Source organism: Helicoverpa zea, chromosome 12 (assembly GCF_022581195.2).
Source record: "Helicoverpa zea isolate HzStark_Cry1AcR chromosome 12, ilHelZeax1.1, whole genome shotgun sequence".
Lineage (NCBI taxonomy): Eukaryota > Metazoa > Arthropoda > Insecta > Lepidoptera > Noctuidae > Helicoverpa > Helicoverpa zea.
Window position 1 is genome coordinate 7371995 of NC_061463.1, and position 20540 is coordinate 7392534.

Here is a 20540-nt window from a genome sequence, read left to right on the forward strand (position 1 = left end):
ATGTCAGTAGTCCTGGACTTGAAATTATCGCGACTGCACAACACTGACGAGTGATCCCAGAGACAATTTCAGTTGTGAAATGTACATAATTATCGGTGTATGTATGTACCTATTTATATTATATAGAACGTTTAGTGCTTGAAGCCGCAACACGAGATTCACATTTAACTTGATCCGCATTCATTCGTAAACTGCCAGGATAACTGGATAACATTGATTCGAACTCCTGGAAAAACAAGGGTCGGAAAATAAAGACAATAGGAATGAGAATGACAAGAACACTAATAAGAAAGTATATATTTTTTTGTGCGAAATCGCGAATTTATATACAGTGAAGTTATTTCATACCATGTAGGTATATCTATGTATGCAATAATTTTTCCTTGCGTTCCTATGTAATAAGTATGATATAAAAATTAATTAAAGAGGTGTTAGAGTATTTTCCATTTGTAAAATCCCCGCAAATCTACTTGGTTCGTGTTTGTGTTTTGGTATTCATTGTTGGATGCGCAATTCAATTTCCGTGAAATATAGCTACGTCGCTGAGTTAATTGATGGTTGACGATTGTGCATCTGAAAGACGTGTCCGGCGGTGAGAGTCGCAGCAGGCTCGGCGCGAGTCGGGCAGCGGGGGCGCGGAGCGCGGGCTGTCACGTGGAGCTCGAGGCGCCGGCGCGGCCGGGCCGCCCGGGTCTCGCGCCCGGCCGAGCTCGCGGCGCGGCATTCCCCAGCCGGCAGGCGACCGTCACGCTATGCGCGCCGACACGCGGGACGCCGCGCGAGCCGCGGTTCGCCGCTCTCCGGGGGTAGGGCCCCGAGCTCGCTGCGAGGGCCGCGTCGCCGGCGCCTCCGCGCGCTAGCCGCCGGTGTATGGTGGAGCGCGCCAGGCGGGGGGCGGGGAGGCAGGTGGCGTCGCGCAGGTGCGGCCCGCGCCCGGCCCGGGGCCGCATTCGCAGCGCGCGGAGGCGCGGGCACGCCGCGGCGCGCGCCCGCCCGCCTCGACGCGCTCATGGAGCCGCCGTGGGAGCTCGAGCTGGAGTTGCGTCGGCACATCGAGAACTGTGCCTGCACGTGCGACCACATGGGCTACGGGAACTATATGGACTACCAGGTGGCGCCGGCGGCGCACGCCTGCCTGTGCCGCGCGATCACCTCGCCGCACGCCCACGTACGTGTCGTTGTTTGCCCGCGCCCGCTTGCATCCTCCGGCCCTCCCCCGCATGATCTTGCCGCGGTCCGCTAGGGACCGTCTTCACGCTGATTTGTTTGTAGTGGTCGTATTATGTCATTTCAACTGCATAACGTAGTGTTCAGTTTGTACCTGTGATTTATGTAACATTGATGTTTGTTAAAGTGATGTTATTTTAATACAATTTATGCATTCATCTCGTTTTATTTTGATTTCCATATTAAGATTTTATGATTGTTTGACATTGAATCTTACTCACACGTATTAGCATCATTCATTATAAGTGGATGTGAATTACAACTTACGATTAAAAGGAAAATGTTATGATCTTCGTCAGTTTAGTTGAGCAAGGTCATATATGAAGATCCGTAAATATCTGCATAATATTCAACTTAAACCTGAATTTGCTTTTATTTTGGATTAATAATAAACCTTTTGTGTGTGTAATTATGTTAGTTTGTGGTCATTATCATGTTTGTGTTGATCATACTCCGTTCACATTCCAACGTTAGTCAAGTAGATCAAACTTTTTCCCATCTGCCTGTTTGCATGTTTGTCTTTAACAACTGATAGTTTAATTAGTACTAAAATACGTCCTTCTTCACAATATTCATTACACTGAATCATCATTCTTGATCATCAAATAGTAATACTTCTATGTATTTTATTCAAAATTCAATCTGCAAAGATGTTCAAGTATCAAATGTATGAAGTTAAGATGCAATTATCAGTTTGTTAAATACCTCTGCAGCAATTCTAAGATTGACTATCAGAACTAAAGGCCATGTTTTAGTTAGTTGTAGAGTCACAACAGTCCCGTTACACACTCCTACTATATACTTATAATACCTACGAGTCCTTGTGTTCGCGACCAAGGCATTGCTCACATAGGATGGTTTCTTAATTTCCCCTCGAGCTGGTATTTTCTTCCGTTATACAATAAGTACCATGCTAACCGGATCTACAGCTTCCTGTTGCTGGAAATTCCATTAGTCTGTCGAGCGGTTTTTCCGTGTTTCACCCTATAAAAACCATTTACTGTTATCATGCTACCTTATATACCTGTTAAATGTATTGTACGTTTACTAAACAATATAGAAATCTTGTATAAGTTATATATACTTATAGCAAACAGGTTTAAATATATAGCAAAGGTCTATATAATACAATACACGATTCTCCAAAAAGGAAAAATATACATATTTTGGTCACTTTGATGTTAACGTAGAATTATATAACTTTCTAATAGGGCTTCAAGCGGTGCACTTGACGTTTATATTAAAGTTTATATTGCTCGCAGCCCTACTCAGGCCGGCTCGAACAAAGACCGTGTAGGCAACCGGTTTAGACGGAAAAGGCTTGCTATTTATCTAATTTGCTTAAATTACTAAATTGGATTCCGCGCAGTGAATACATAAATTAGTGGTATCAGGGTGACGCTGGATGCAGGTCGCTTCCAACAGGTATCTGTGGAGATCAAAGGGGGAGGCCTATGTTCAGCAGTGGACGTCCTATGGCTGAGATGATGATGATGATGATGATGAGGGTGAAGTTTTCCTGTAAAGACCACTTGTTTATTTATTTTTGCAGCGTATTTTTAGAAGTTAATCACATTACATGTTAATTCACTCTATTTAAGACAACATGTAGGTATTGTGTAATAAATGTAGATAACCATTTACATGTACTTAATAAATATTAGGTAATTAATCTACATAATATCAAAAAAAAACAACCCTTTATAGAAAATTAAAGTAACACAATTTTTATGTCTTTTTATGGGTGATATTTACCAACGCTTAACGCACGAAAGGTTCATGTGGTTCACATATAGCCGATCTAATTATACCTTGATGTAAGGTGAGATTTGCATTTTAGCGTAAAATATTAATCTCTCAGTTATTCCAAGTTTAAACTTATGAAAATGTGTGGTTATTCCTTTGTCATTCTTAGTTTAACGTTAATCTGTGTTTATTAATAATGCCTTTACAGTTACTGGGGTAATAACAGGTCGTAGCAATGCGTATAGGGAGGCACGACAGTCGCGTCAACATTCTTAACCGCAATCTGTTTGTCGGTGGCGCGTTTGTTTTCAGTCAGCGCTCAAGTCATTAACCTCGCTTGATTTGAATATGTTGATGAATTATATTTATCTAAACAATACATCTTCCTATGTATCTTACTTTGGGGATGATAGATACTTACTTTCCTACTGAAATGATTCTCAAAAGATGGATTAGGTTTTCAGATGTAGAGTAGACATTTCTTCTTATTGAAATATGAAATAATCGTTCTGTAAAGAATGCAATAAAAGCGGTATCCTCCTCTTACTTCACAATCCTACACCGATTAATACAGACATCGTGAGCAACAGTGGTATAAAAACGATGAAGTATTTGTCCATTTTATTAGCGCATTAGGTTGGAAGGTCATAAAGTTGTACATGTGCTAGAGCGACTTCATTTCAGCCTGCCGCCGGGACTCTTCTCTTCTTTACATCTCAATTCAGACGCTATACAATTTTATTGCACTAAAAAGATTTACCGTCACCATTTTTTCTATATATATTCGCCAATTTTATTTCCACGAAATATACGCGACTCGTAGCAAAGCATAAAATTGAATAGATTTGAGAGTGTTATGTTGTGTTTGCAAAACAAGCACTTGATGTTGGTATTGTGTGTTTATTTATTAAGTTTATGTAAATATTTTATTTCAACATTTAGTGATTTCAAAAAATGTTTGTGTTTCACTAACATATTTAAACAGTTTTAGCTTCATTCATCAGCGTATTAACTTAAAATCATCGACCTGTAAATATCACACCCATAACAAATGTGGACAAAACAGTTAAACACTTGAGACGCTTAATATTTTCCGTTTAAACTCAACAGCTTTATTTTTATCTTTAGCTCGGTCTCATTTCCAGTGATGAACGGAAATTATTATGTATAATTAAAACAACGTGAACATTGATATTGGGAAATAAAAACTATTCACATGTATTGATCCTCAAACAGTTGGTCTACCTGCCCGCAAATTTCTAAAAAAGTCTTCTTAGTGCGCAGTCATACGTTCAAATAGGTGCAGTGGTTTTATCGGTGTACATGTCTAGGACGAGTTGGTTAGCCTTTTTACGCTAGAAGTAGGTACTGATTGAATTGAACTTGGCGTAAAGACAGACCGTGTTCTGGATTGTTGTGCACGAAGTGGTTAAAATATGATAACATAAATAAAGAAAATAATTTATGGTTTGATCAGATCATCGAATGAATGTCATTAGTAGAATCTACAAAAGCAATCAGTTACTCAGTAATTTCAGTAATTAATCAGTAATAAAATCTTCAACATATTTCATAGTATTTAATCCTAACTACACATATGTGCACACTCAGCAAATTGTTTGCCTAACTACTAACGATAAAGGATGATTACCCTCTAATTAGTCTGGGGGCGTCTTGCACGAGCAGTAAATAAACAATTTTCAACAAGTTTAAATATGCAAGCTAATAGGTAACGAGCTTGTTCCCTTAGACTTTGTGACTAAAGGCCTCTTCACACCTGAGCACAAGTGGCCATGCACGTCACTTGAAGCTCGAGACATGGCTAAATGGCGGGCAGCTTACCCAGAAACTTCTGCTGAGTCTTCTGTTTCATCATTAACATAATATGGAAAACCATTCAATCATCATTAATGAAGAATGCTAATTACCTACTTTGTTATTGAAGAATTATCTCTTTGTTTCTCAAACACTGGATTACAACTTACGTACTCGCGGCAAATTAGCCTATCAACCTTTTTAATGAATGCACGCATGAATCAACAGTACAAGAACGTCACGTCTCATGTACGCAAATGGATTTAACTGATTCGATTACAGATAGTGAGAAGTTTATTTGATGAAACTATCCTGACTGATATTGTAAAAGCGAATGTGACTTTGTTTATTTGTTTGTTACACTTTCGCACTGAAACGGAGAACGAGGATGAAATAGGGCATGTATCCTGGATAGGTTTGTTTCTTATCAAAAATTCTTCCTCGAAATCAAATCAAAATCAAATCATCTTTATTCTCAGGCATCAAAGGCCCATAGATAAATACCTTAAAACTAGCATACATAATATGATATACAAAATTGTTAGTAAATAAAAACTTAAAACTATGTTAGTAGCACTTCACTTATGCACTAAGTCACTGTGCAAATGTGTGTGAAATGTGGGGAAAACCTGGAAAACGGTTGGTAGTTATAAATGACTGTAGAATACATAGAATAAAGCAATTAATTGCATGAGAAACTATGCCATTCTTTATTGTTCCATTACTCAGTACGTAAGGTACTAATTTAGGTACTAAATGCTTGTGATAAATAAAACCTTTATAATATATAAATTAAAAAGTGCAAATATTGCCTATATAGTGTACCTACTTATTGATTTTATACATACATTCCTAGCTAGACTTCGTTTTCGTTTAAACAAATAGCTTTAGTTTGCCCATTTCTAATAAATTATGTTAGTGGGGGAGAATCGTTTATGTAGTCGTGCAGGTAAGAGGTAGGTCCACAAAGGAAGGAAAACATCAGATATCTCTTCCTTAATCATGGCGCGTAAACGGCGTACCGCGCGCTCACCGTTTTTAACAAATATTTTCCTGGAACCTTTTTATGAGTTCCTTTTGGTGTACTTAGGTATTAAGGGAAACTTGACGTCGAAAATATCGCCTTGTTCACGCATCACTGTTTATGTATAGCCGACATCAAAGTGCTTCGTGGTTTACTTACAAGTTTTATCTTTCCCCTTGTCAACTCGCTATTTGCACTGTTCCAAACAGACGGTCCATATTGAGATATCGATCTGAGCTATCTTTGTGGAACATTAGAGCAGCGGTGTGCTCATGAGGGTCCGCGTCCACCATCTAATTTTAAGGGATGACCTAGTTGAAAAATGCGGTCATCCAAAAGAGAATTTACTTAAAACAATGACGCCATCAACGGATATTTATACAAGAATGTGCCGTCATATACATACACTGTACAATATTTTACGTTGGTTTATCCATGATTTGTGTGTTTGTTCTATTTATATTTGGTATCTAACCTATAAGGATTTAAACTGTTTTTGTAAACAACCTTTTTGTTTTTGACAGTTGACTGTGAATGAAAAAATGACAGTGATGACATTACAAAACAAATAATAAAATGTGTGTTCAAAAAATATATAAGTTAATTAAGTAGTTGGCAGTATTATTACTCCCTACTAATCCCCGCGATCGCATTGGGACCCTGTACTCAGTACAAGTACATTGTGGTCCTTCGCGTCGAAAGTGAACCGTTCGTCGGTTATTGTGGTGTCACCGGTGTGATCGGCGGGGCTGGTATAACAGCCTGTGCGGAGCTGCACTCTACTGGACAGTGGATCGCTGTTCAGAGCATCCCTACAGCCCAGCAGCATTGTTGGAGCAGTGAGGAACCGGGGAGCTGGAGTTCCCTGGAGGAGAGGCGCGGTCACAACAGGAGCCGGGAGATATTATCTCCCTGGAGGTGCCCGGGCGTTGGAAGCCCGTGGAGGAGCCAGGAGTTGAACACCCCCTGGAGGAACTTGGTGAAGTGCAGGAGGTAAACGGTGAAGTGCAGGAGGTAAACGGTGAAGTGTCCGGATAAACTGTGAGTTGCATATTTCTTTTATTCGGTTGCTAGAAATTGAAAGAAAAGTGAAAGTGAGTTAGTAACATAAAAGAAATTTAGTGCTATTGGAACATTGACTTTTAGTTTTAAATAATTCTAGGACTTAGAATAATTTACAAAAAGTGTTATTACGGGGAACCTATGCCCAAATTTCAAAGTCTATTTAAAAACTTGTAAATTATTTTAGTTTGTTTGGCAAAAGTTAATGTTTATATTATTGGGACTTGTAACTATTTCCGATGTTTCTTAAATTTTAATACACTTGTTTATTTGCGTTTCGGTGTGAACTTGTGAAAACTTGTATAGATAAATAATTGATTAGTGAGTGCACATTTGCTCAGCACTTGTTAATGATTGTTTTATAAGTTTAGTGTTACTAATTCAATTGCGTATTTGTCTTTTAAGAATGATCTCGGAATAAAAATTTTGTTTAATTTGTGATAAAACCGTTGTATTTATAAGTTGTAAAAATGGAGTCGTTATTGTATAAACAAGAAGACACTTACAATAGAATCTGTAAAGCATATAGTACCTTTAGAAAATCTCCTAAGGACAGAATAACTGCTCCATATGTAAAAGTAAGGTTAGAAAATTTAGAAAAAATGTACGAACAGTTAACAGATGGTCATAATAAATTGTTGGAAGGATATGACCCAGATAAATTACGTCAGAGTCAATATGTACAGAAAGATGTGTATAATATAACAGAAGAAACATACATGCAATACAAAATTGAACTTGAAATTATTTTAGAGTCTTTTGAGAGTAAAGAGGAAATTAAAAAAGAAAGTAAAATCGCGCTTAATAGTAAACAATGTCACGTAAAGCTGCCTAAAATAGTAATTCCGGTGTTTTCGGGCAAATATACAGACTGGGTCACTTTTAGGGATTTATTTGTGTCTCTCATACACAAAAATCCTAGTTTAGATAACGTACAAAGGATGCAGTATTTGAAAGGATATTTGTCTGGGGAAGCAGAACAATTACTCAGACAAATACCTATTTCAGACGCTAATTATGAACATTGCTGGCAACAATTAAACTCGCGTTATAATAACAAACGGTATTTATCACATTTTATTTTAAAAAGGCTACTAAGTCAAAGAAATCTTACGTCGGAATCGGCTTTTGGTCTCAAAGAATTAATTGACAACACGAATGATTGTTTAAAAGCACTTGAAAATCTTGGCATTGATGTCAAGACATGGGATATTATTGTGATTCACATAATTACTCTGAAGTTGGATCCGGAAACCCGCAAACAGTGGGAATTTAATATTACTTCGAATAATTCTTCAGAAGAATTACCCACCTTTGTTCAATTTACTGAGTTTTTAACAAATCGATACAGAGCTTTAGAATTTTTAGATAATAAACCGGGATCCAGCTCCAAAGGTCAGAGTAATTACAGCGGTAACACAAATAAAGTAAATAGTTTACACGTTTCTGGAATACAGTGCCCTTGTTGTTCAGAGTCACATAAGTTGAGTTTTTGTAAACAGTTTTACAAAATGGATTGTGACGCTCGTCGTAGTTTTGTCCAACAGAAGGGTATTTGTTTCAATTGCTTGGGAAAAAATCATTCTGCAAAGGAATGTAATAGTATCGTTAAATGTAAAATCTGCAAGCGGCGTCATCATTCACTGCTGCATCCCCAGAGTGATTCTTCTTCTTCTCACTCTAGCGGGAGGTCCGAGAATAACAACTCACAGGCTAGTACCGAATCGTCGTCAGTTAAGGAAGACATTAAAGAATGCAAGATGGTAACCAAACACTCTGATTCTCACGCTGAGGAAGCAGGGCAACCGCTTGTTACTTGTTTTTCGACAGGAACATCAAATCATACGGTGTTATTAGCCACAGCGCTTATCAGGGCTGAGTCGAAAGCAGGTATTTACCAAGTGGTTAGGGCATTAATTGATCAAGGATCTCAGGTTTCTTTGGTCACTGAAGCTACAGTGCAGTATTTAGGGCTGAAGAAAATTCCTTCTACTCATGTAATAAAAGGAGTCGGGGGAGATAAAGAAATAACATCAAGATCCGTGGTTATAATGAATGTAAAGTCGAGGGTGGATTCCAATTTTAATATTAAGGTTAAGGCGTATGTTTTAAAGTCCATAACGTCGCTTCTGCCAGTTACAAAGGTAAATGCTATAAAATGGGTTGATCTACAGAATGAACAGCTGGCAGATCCACAATATCATACTCCAAATAAAATCAATGTGTTATTAGGTGCTGATGTTTATCGACAAATTATTGAAGAAGGTTTAAAACGAAATTCAGAAGGATCTGTTATAGCTCCATGCTCCAAACTTGGATGGATACTTTCTGGGGTAGTAGACACATCGGTCTCTTTCTCTTCGAACTTAGTTGTATTGCATGCTCAGGTAGACGATAATGAAGCGCTGAAAAGGTTTTGGGAGTTAGAAGCGGAGCCCACTAATCAAAAGAAAATAATGTCAGAAGAAGAAAAGCAGTGTGAAGAATTATTTGCGGCAACTACTAAGCGAGATGAAAATGGTAGATATGTGGTGCGGCTGCCGTTCCGGGAGCAGTCTTCTGCTTACTCCTTTGGTGAATTCGAAGAGATAGCAGAGAGAAGGTTGAATTCATTACACGGAAAACTGAAGAAAGATCCTGACCTGAAAGAAAGATATAAACAAGTAATAAATGAATATTTAGAATTGGGACATATGGAAAAGGTTCCAGAAGCCGAAAAAGGAAAAAGGGATACAATCTACTTACCTCATCACGCAGTTGTGAGGGAAGATAAAGACACGACGAAGGTACGTGTGGTGTTTGACGCGTCCTGTAAATGCAAAAAGGGATATTCCCTAAATGATAAGCTAATGATTGGACCAAAGCTACAGCCAGAACTTCGTCACTTATTAATGCGCTGGAGAAAACATCCTATATGTATGGCGGCGGATATCGTCAAGATGTATAGGCAGGTCAGAGTGGCAGATGTTGATAAAGACAACCAGAGAATCCTGTGGAAAGAAGAACCAGAAAATAACGCGGAAACATATCGCATGTTAAGAGTGACTTTCGGTACTGCGTCGGCTCCATATTTAGCGGTGAAGGCACTCCAACAAGTGGCACACGATGAAGGAAAGGATTATCCAGCAGCTTCTAGAAGAGTAATAAGTGATTTTTACATGGATGATCTATTAACGGGATGTAGCAATATAGAAGAAGGTCTGACTATTTACAGAGAAATGAACGAATTATTGAGTAAAGCAGGTTTTGAAATTCAAAAGTGGATGACTAATAATGTTGATCTACTAAAGGGAATGAAGGAAAGTAATAAAGACAAAGGAGGAGAAGGGTTACAGTTGAAAGAAGATGAGGTTGTTAAGGTTTTGGGACTTACCTGGAATCAGAGAACTGATAACTTCCGCTACGCGGTCAATGTAGCTCAGGAACCGGGACCTGTAACTAAAAGAAAAATTATATCTCATATTGCTAAATTATATGATCCACTTGGATGGGTAGCTCCGTGTGTAATAACAGCAAAGATCATTATTCAAAAACTCTGGTTAGCAGGATTAAATTGGGATGAGGAGGTATCCAACCAAATTATAACTGAATGGGATACTTACCTTACTGAACTGGTACAATTAGCAAAAGTTGAAGTACCTCGATGGCATAAAACAAACACCGACAATAATCTTGTCGAACTGCATGGCTTCTCCGATGCATCTAAGCTGGCATATGCGGCCGTCGTATATCTTCGTGTGGTGGATACTGAGGGTAACACTCATGTAAGTTTAGTCACAGCCAAAACAAAGGTTGCACCTATTAAACAGGTGTCTATTCCGCGTCTGGAACTCTGTGGTGCAGTACTGCTTACCAAACTGCTTGTTGAAGTAGCTACTGTAATGGAAATACCGATTAAAAATGTCAGAGCGTGGACCGATTCGACTGTAGTCCTAGCATGGCTCAACAGTCACCCGAGCAGGTGGAAAACGTTTGTCGCCAATCGTGTCTCTGAGATATTGACCACTTTAGACTCAAATCAGTGGTCGCATGTACCCACGAGTCAGAACCCTGCGGATCTTGGATCACGAGGTGTTACCCCGGCTCAACTGTTGAAGTGTTCAGCTTGGTTCAATGGTCCAGATTTTTTATATAAAGAAGAAATTAACTACAGCAAGCCAAAACAATTAGAAACCAATTTGGAAGAAACAAAGGTTCATTTTACAGTAGCTGAAAATTCGTTATGGAATAGATATTCGTCACTTACAAAATTAATTCGAGTTGTGGCTTACTGTAGACGTTTTTTAAGGTTTCGGAAAAATATGAAATTCAGTGCATACCTGACCACTGAAGAATTAGAGGAAGCTTTGAAGTGTGCTATTAGACATTGCCAATCGGAAGGTTTTAAAGACGAGTTAAGGATTCTGAGATCAGAAAAAGGTTTAGCACAGTTGAAAGGGCCTCTCAAATCCTTGAATCCGTTCTTGGATAATCAAAATGTATTGCGAGTTGGAGGGAGATTAGAGAACTCAACCCTGAACCAAAACGCTAAACACCCAATTCTTATACCCAAGAAATCCACATTGACCACTCTTCTTTTAAAGGATGCACACTTAAAGACTCTCCACGGTGGACCGCAGTTAATGTTGACCTTTTTAAGCACGGGTTACTACATCATTGGGGCAAAGGCCGTAATTAAGGCACAAGTTAAAAAATGCGTTACCTGTGTAAAGCATTGCGCGAGATCGTCACAACAATTGATGGGTCAGCTGCCAGAGGCTCGAGCAAGTCCGTCGAGACCCTTCAAATGTAGTGGGGTAGACTATGCAGGACCAATTAATATTCGGACAAGCAAGGGGCGTGGTCATCATGCGGCTAAGGGATACATTTGTTTATTTATCTGCATGGCGACACGTGCTGTGCACCTTGAAGTGGTTAGCGATTTAACTACACAAGGATTCCTGGCAGCTTTCAAACGTTTTGTCGCTCGTCGAGGTTTATGTACGGATATTTGGAGCGATAATGGTACAAACTTTGTCGGCGCGTCAAGAGAACTCCAGAATTTGTTCAATCGGGAAAGATCAACTTATCTTGAGGAGATTTCCCAGGTATTAGCCGCGAACCAGACGAAGTGGCATTTTATTCCGCCCCGAGCCCCTCACTTTGGAGGATTGTGGGAGGCTGGCGTAAAGTCAGTTAAGTTTCATTTGAAACGTGTGATAGGAGATTCCACGTTGACCTACGAGGAATTATCGACAGTGCTAGGGCAGATTGAGGCATGTCTTAATTCCAGACCTCTTTCTGTATTAAACTCCGATGCAGACGCCATTGATGTTTTGACGCCAGGGCATTTTCTCATTGGGGAGCCATTAGTGACGGTACCAGACTATAGTTTTGAAGCCTCTTCAGTAACTAATTTGCGAAGGTGGCAACTAACTCAAAAAATGATGCAAAATTTCTGGCATCGTTGGTCTCAAGAATACCTTAAAAAGTTTCTTCATAGATACAAATGGTCTTCTCCGCATCCTGAACCTGAAATTGGGGATATCGTTGTTGTGAGGGAGGACGACTTACCCCCTTGCAAGTGGCTCTTGGCCAAGGTTGTAGAAAAACATCCCGGAATGGACAAAATTACGAGAGTAGTCACTTTGCGTACGAAGAATTCAGTAATAAAAAGACCTACTTCGAAGGTATGCATTTTACCTGTGACACAGTAGTCGTAATGTTAAATCCTTTTAATTAATTCTTCATTTAAGTTCAGCACCACGTGCGTTTCAAGTTCAATTTCGTTTATATTGGTTATATGCTCATGGTGGGCGGTGTAATGCACATGGTAAGGACTATGTGAAATAGGTCCTTGGTGGGCGGAATGTACAATATTGTACGTTGGTTTATCCATGATTTGTGTGTTTGTTCTATTTATATTTGGTATCTAACCTATAAGGATTTAAACTGTTTTTGTAAACAACCTTTTTGTTTTTGACAGTTGACTGTGAATGAAAAAATGACAGTGATGACATTACAAAACAAATAATAAAATGTGTGTTCAAAAAATATATAAGTTAATTAAGTAGTTGGCAGTATTATTACTCCCTATTAATCCCCGCGATCGCATTGGGACCTGGTACTCAGTACAAGTACATACACCTTATTTATATCTTCGCGCGTAGATCTATGTTTACGGAAGACGTAAATGCCTCAGAGAATAACCACAGCTCATTCTTGTAAGCGCTATTTAGTCTCCACAACTCGCCGATGAGAACAGTATTTACAAACGGAATAGTATTTATAAAAATATTTCTAAATTCTTTAATACATCTAGACTAGACATACTGCTTGGACACTTGTTACGTATCAAGTCTACAAACTAAAATATTAACTAAATAGGCTAACATAATAGATAATTCTAAATTACCCAAGCGCTACGCTTTCGTAGCACGCCTACGAAACTGCTACGAAAAATACAATAAAAACACGGTCATCTGGTAAATGCTGCAAATATTTTAATTAATTTACAGTTAGTGTCGCGCGTATTATTTGCAGTGTTTACGGTGGCTGTTGATTTAATAGACGTTGACTGCGAGTGCGAATTGGTGTTAACCACAATATTGATGTCAATGAAGTTTTGAGCTGACCAAATATTATAATAATTTATTACCAGTTTATGGTCACCATTTGTAGAATTGGTATTTAAATTGATATCCATGAATAAGAATGAAATATCGGATGATATTATTTATTGAGATGGAAAAGTAACAATAAGGATATTTACTAATAAAGGACTTACAACTCACATACTTTTTTATTATATTTGCCGATGGAATGCAAGACAAGTCGATGCTGATGATGAAGTATCTTTAGTTGCAAATAAAAAGCATAGAGAACTATAGACTAGACATAATTGAAAAAAAAAACAAACAATGAGAAGGTTGAATGTTGAAATAGATTGATATTATTATAAGTAATGCAGGTATCAGTCGTGAGACGCTTCGCTGTCGCTTCATCGCCGACGCCACATTTGTTTCGGAAATGTGATTTGTATCGGTGTAGATTTGTTGAAACGATCTTGATTGTTTCTTCCTGTAGATCCAATCGTCTTGTATATTGTGGCAACATTTGTGTATCTGTTAAGGAAATACAAAGGATTTTTTCTCGTTTTTCCACACACGAGAAGTTTCATCTAGAGCCAATCTTTGCTTAACAAAACTAAAATTACTTGATTTTAATTTATATCCCCTATGAAAAGGCGTATTCTATTCAGTTACAGCGTTACACTAGTGTACAGTATACCTAATAACAACTATGGTAAATGAAAATCTATTGACAATTGAAATCTCAATTAATCAATCTATCTATGTTTTATTATTATAAAGTAGATCGGAATTTCCAAACAATATAAATCAAAACTCTATACCTAATAATATTCAAGGCATTTTATAAAGAGTTTTGTTGGAATGCTATAAAGACATCAGACGCGCATCAGACCCAGTAACAATGGGATATATTCATTGATATCTCCTTAGAACAAACCAGTGTAAACTGAGTGAGAAATCAAGCAGCCTACATTAATAAACAAAACCGAAGCCACAAAGCACTTAGTTTGAAACGATTAAACAATTAATGGGCTTAATTGATATTGACTATGTAGATACTGTGAGCGAAACTTCTAATCAAACATCCGCAACGAGAATGCGGAGTCCATGTTTGACGGACTAACCCGGGATAGGCGAATTTATATAAATACATTTTACCTTTAGCTTACAATAAAAAAAACGCCGCGTAGCAATAAGATAATGAATGTGTTTTAAGTATATGAATTAAATACTCTTTACACATATTATAGCTGATATACTTACATTAACACATTCATACAACCTTAATCGCACTATTTATCCAATGAAAATTACTTACATTACATTACTTACCTAAACTTTTATTCCGATATTAAATGATCCGGTAGATACACAATTTATTAATGCTCACTTCACGATCCAACAATAGGTACTGCAACATTCATCAAGCCTTGCTGACGCTGTATAATTTATAGATAAATCACAAAATGAAAATAAGTCCCTATATACCTACCCCTATTTCAAAATAATTCAGGATGAAAACATACTGAACTGTGTGATAATAGGAAACAATAAAAAATACAATAAAACGTATTGACCCATGGCCCGTCACGTGTGTGATTCACACTCGGTCCATATAGCATCCAGGTCCGTGCTCCATAAAGGCGTTACGGACGGACGGCTAGTTGTAGGTAAGGTTACAATGGGGGCGCAAATTTCACGCAACATTATGTCGTTGCGGGGGCCAGTGGGGGCCACAGCAGCCGCGGTGTGGGCCGTGGCCTGTGAGCCGTGGCCGCGGACCGGGCCAAGCTTCGAGGCCCGCGATCTCGCTGTCTGGCATGCAGCGAATCGATGCAGCTCCGCCCCCGCACCTGCCTCGCCCCGCCGTCTGTTTTCATGATATTCATCGCCTTCGCAAATATTATTCTTATCATATATAAATTACATGACAGTTAATTATAACAAATGTGTTTTTTTTTTTAAGTTTTGGAGATATTTTTCTGTGTTAATAAAGGGCCTTCGTCTACATCGGTTCTCATCAAGCCGGTCAATGACTTTGAATACCAACGATGAGTCTACTCATTGTTGTCTGGGATTGAAAGTTTTTTTTTTACTTTTAATAAAGTAACTTCATAACGGTGCTATAACCTAATTTTTCATCATTTATCCCAAAATGGCTCAAAGTAAAGTCAGTTTAGTTTTGGACAGTTGGTGATGTTTTGATCGATAATGGAAACTCTGGCTACAGGAATTCGGGAAGTTAGTCCATTTCGTGCAAACGTTTAATCCTTTTAGGAAAGCGAAACTAAAAGTTACGTCTCACTTTGAGTTTCAATGATACGTAGCTGCCGGGAACACTGCTATTGGGGAGCTATAATATTCCGCTAGAATTTGACCCGCATAACTTTGTGTTTACAAATAAAGCTAATCAATTATAAACTCCGGTACTATCCGTGCCCACTAATAGTACGGGGACAATTGTTTATTTGCTAAATTATCACTGTAAATAGGTATGCGTAGACTAGTTTCATGGATTTATTGGTTTGAGTGCCTTTTAAACTATTTTGTGTAATTAATGTTTGAAGCTTTATAATAATTACATGTACTATGTAGTTATTTGCCATTTCTCAACAAATTATATACATATAAGGATCGGTTTACATGGTGAATAATTACAACGACTACCAATTAGTTTGTAGTAGTTAGTACCAGTAGTTTTGAGGCTGTTTTTTAAACTTGGCGTACCTACGTTGTAAAACGTCGTGAGAAATTGAAATACTAAGTATGTATATTTTAATTATTTTACTTTTGGAAAACAACATAAGATAAACAATATCTATGTCGAAACAGAATAATTAGGTCTATTATGCTATAATTAAAGTTCCATTTACGCATGTTTTAAGTTATCTTGCCCATTTACCTCAATTTTGATAGACATCTATGTAAATACTAAAACAGAGAAAAAAAGTATATCACGCCGTTCAATCAGATTGAATGCAATATGAGCATCGTAATTAGAAAGGAGGCTTCAGTTAAGACTAAAATCCAGGCGACTGGGGCCTTCGCGCCAGTTCTGTCTGTAAATGGGTCAGAAGCTATTCAGGCTCACCCTGTGCGCCCCTTCCCCACAGTCTCGTCCCCTAACTGTGTGTGCCCCTTGCATAATTGAACACGCGGCAAATTATTGTCACGCCTGAATCGACTGATATGAACGCTTACAATATTCTCCATTCAAATCACGGTGAAAAATTTGTGAGAAAATCAGGGCATGGACTTCCCTTTTAATCCTGTTTCACTTACGTGTTTTATGGTACGTTTTTTCTGTGGTGACGAAGATAAATACAAACATGGCCTTTCTGTTTTGAAGTTAAGAGTTATAAACGTAAAGGCGATTTCTAATTCGCTTTCAGTTCATATATTAATTATTGCGCTCATGAATACATATTGTAGATATGCATGTTTTAAACCTTAGTTAAGACATATGCTGTAGCAACGTAATGTGTCAGTCATTTAAATCCATTGTAGGTATTATAACCGCTTTGCGTCTGCAAGATTATATTTAATCAGGAAACATGATGTGGGATAAAGTAGGCGGGCGGAGTTGTAATAATAAGTCACCTATGGAAGGAAATACCGTGCAGACCTCGCATATTTACGTACTTGTTGAATTTGCCTAGATTTGTTTTAACGAATGTTTTTTTCTTTGCTAGTAACTAGCTACATAACTCGAAGTACGGTGTATAAACAAGTATAAGTAGGTACATAGCTATGACTTAAACATAACAATAGTACATATATGACGTTAAATGAAGTAGAAAGTTCGAAATTATTCACATTGCATCCTTTGGAAGGATTGCTCTATTGTTCTCCTAGGTAAATCTTGTTAATTATCGTTGTCTACTTACTAACATGTTTTAATATGAGGATAACAGTTAGAATCGCAAAAAAGTGCAAAATTGTTGGTATTGACTACTCAAACAATTAGGTAGATGTGGGTCAAAGTTAAATGATATGCTTATGTAGTACATAATAGCCGATGTTGGCACAGCTTTGTCAAAGCCACTTTACCGTGTGCCCACTACCTACATGCCTAACTACATAGATTCATATAATTCCTAGGTATAATAAAGGAACTTAAATTAACGGTTGGGAATTGGCATAAGTACCTTCTCGTAGAAAGAAGCCATTCATTATACCTACATATGTAGTTTACATATCTTACCTAACTCTCAACAAAACCTTTTGTTTTGTAAGTAACGTGATATATTTTTCTGTTTGTAGGCCGCAGTGCCAGAAGGTATGACATTTCCGGGTCCGCTGCCCGACGTCGCGGAGCGGTGCGGGCGCTGGGCGCCGGACTCGCTGTCAGCGTCGGCGTCGGGCAGCTCGGACGAGAAGACGATCCCGCGCCGGCCGCGCTGGCGCATCGCCCTGGCGGCGCTGGTCGTGCTGGCCGCGCTCGGCGCCGCCCTGGCGCTTCCCCTCGCCCTCGGCGGCGGAGGCCGCGCTACTCCAGAACAACGACTCACCACCATTCGTCGCATGCTCCGAGATTCGCCACTAGTCGACGGTCACAATGACTTAGCGTGGAATGTACGGAAATTTTTACATAATAAAATAGGTGACTTTAATTTGAGTGCCGGTCTCGACGGAATTGAACCTTGGGCGCGGTCGCGCTGGTCGCACACTGATATCCCGCGCTTGAGGCTCGGTCAGGTCGGTGCTCAATTTTGGTCAGCTTATGTGCCATGTGGAGCAAGAGATCGTGACGCAGTTCAACTGGCGCTCGAACAGATGGACGTTATCAAACGTATTGTAGAATTGAATGCTGCGCATTTAGCTCTAGTGACTGATGCGGGGGAACTACTAGATGCGCATCGTGATGGTCGCATCGCTTCCCTTATTGGCGTAGAGGGTGGCCATGCTCTTGGGGATTCCCTAGCAGTACTCCGGGCGTTCTACCAACTCGGTGCGCGATATCTTACAGTGACACATACATGTGATACAAGATGGGCAAGAGCTGCGGGCACCGCAGGAGGTCTCAGTGAATTCGGAAGAGCTGTTGTACGGGAAATGAATCGACTTGGTATGATCGTAGATCTGTCGCATGCGGGAGAAGAAACAGCCCGCGATGCGTTAGAAATGTCACAGGCGCCTGTAGTATTTTCGCATTCAGGAGCTGCAGCCCTATGCAACTCCAGTAGAAACGTTCCCGACGACTTACTTCGCATGATAGCTGCGAACGGTGGAGTCGTCATGATAAATTTCTATGCAAAACTAGTAACGTGCGGGGAGCGAGCCACTTTGGAAGACGTGGTGGCACACATAAACCACGTGCGGCGAGTGGCGGGCGTGGAGCACGTGGGGCTGGGCGCGGGGTACGACGGCATCGACGCGCCGCCCGAGGGGCTGGAGGACGTGTCGCGCTACCCGCACCTGCTCGCGGAGCTGCTGCGCGACCCGGACTGGAGCGAGGAGGACGTACGCAAGCTGGCCGGCATGAATGTGGTGCGCGTGCTACAGCACGTGGAGCGAGTTCGCGACCAATGGCGGCGCGCCGCCGTGCTCCCGGGCGAGGAGACGGCGGGCGCGCGCCGCGGAGACTGCGTGTACGGGCCTGCGTGACGCAGGCTACGAGCCGCGAGCTCCCGCGGCCCCCCTCGTACTGCTCAATATTGACACTTGTTGAACGTAGTTATACATGTATATTAGTGTCCAAATGTGATTTAGCGATTAAAGTAATCTCTACCTGAACCTCGATGCACAAATTGTTTAGCTAAGGAGCCGCGCGCGCTGGGCGCTTCGTCTCGGCGTCGCGCATCGGCCGCGGTTCGGCCGCTGAACACTTCTCCATCCATGCACTCGACTTCGTTGACGAAAGCCCAATGCGATCCGCGATTTATAATGATGTCAGCCATTGATGATATAAAAGGATAATGTGTTTATAGAAAAATAAATATTCTTTATTTATAATATACAAGTTTTTTATTAAATGCGATTTCCGAATAGTAAGTAGATAGATATAGAACTGTAAATCTGTCCTAATCCTACTTAACACCCTACCTACTATAAAGCTAAAGAGTTCGTTTCGTTGAACGCACTAATCTCACTAGTCCGATTTGGAAAATTATATCCGTTTTAGATTAATGCTTTTTCCGAGAGCACGGAGGAGTTGCCTTGTGAGGAGAGCAGAGGATTATCACTCTTATTTGCATGAAAATTTGGATGAGTGGATGTTTGTCTCTATGTCCCTTTCATGTAAAACTGCTAACTGGGTTTTAATGAAAGTACCTATATTGAAATTACTTTGCGTTACAGTGCACGTATAACAGCCGAAAACAGCAGAATTTCATTCGCGTGTAAGTTCAGCGGTAATTCGTTGGCATGCCCGCAATGCAAAGCAGCAGCTTTGCAAATATCTGAGGTGTAAGTTTAGGACTATTTAGCATATATGCTGTTTCAAATTCGAACGCGTCGGAATATAAAATCAGTCGCGAAACTTCGGACTCATGTAGGTAGTAGGCACTAGGCACAGCATGCTCCGCAATGGAACCGATCTTCGGTTACGTATAATGATGCTTTACAGAATATCTACTTAGTTACCGACGAGATGCTGAAGTTATGCATGTACGCAAGAATTTAGACATCTACTAAAACTATTTAAAGCTCTTGATTTCTTAGAATGAAATTGTCTACTGACTGGCCTCAATATATTATAAATACCGATATATTTTTAAACTAGATATTTTTTTAACTTTTGTAATTATTAACACTTGGAGCTAAGCTTCACGAAAAGTGTAGGACAGTAACAAATAACCCACAGAGGTGTAGTGAACGAACAGTTCAACAGTCATGGCTGATTTACATTGAGTCAGTAACTGACGTCAGTCCACTGACAAGTCAGTGCTGACCCGGCACTGCCATCGTGTAAATTGATTTGAAGTCAGTACAGTGACTGTAATAGTTCGTGTAAATAGCACGCGTCACTTTTCGGTGCCTACACTGACGTCAGTTACTGACTCAATGTAAATCAGCCTTCATACTCCATGTTATAAAAGGTTCTTGGTCAATAACTTATATTGACAACGTCAATGTCACTGAAATACGTCAAC

The 20540-nt window shown here is 39.7% G+C and overlaps 1 protein-coding gene across 1 annotated transcript; it reads left to right on the forward strand.

Moving 5' to 3' along the window:
• The first annotated feature begins 501 nt into the window (after positions 1–501).
• Positions 502–19403, forward strand: LOC124635043 (dipeptidase 1-like). Its single transcript, XM_047170808.1, has 2 exons — positions 502–1168; positions 17710–19403. Exons 1-2 carry the CDS (start codon positions 1010–1012, stop codon positions 19051–19053), a joined length of 1503 nt encoding a protein of 500 aa, XP_047026764.1. The 5' UTR covers positions 502–1009; the 3' UTR covers positions 19054–19403.
• Positions 19404–20540: the final 1137 nt, after the last annotated feature.

Coding starts and splice junctions, on each gene's coding strand:
- LOC124635043 (XM_047170808.1), top strand. CDS start 1,010: ATGGAGCCGCCGTGGGAGCTCGAGCTGGAGTTGCGTCGGCACATCGAG. Junction 1,169..17,709: donor TCACCTCGCCGCACGCCCAC/GTACGTGTCGTT, acceptor TTCTGTTTGTAG/GCCGCAGTGCCAGAAGGTAT.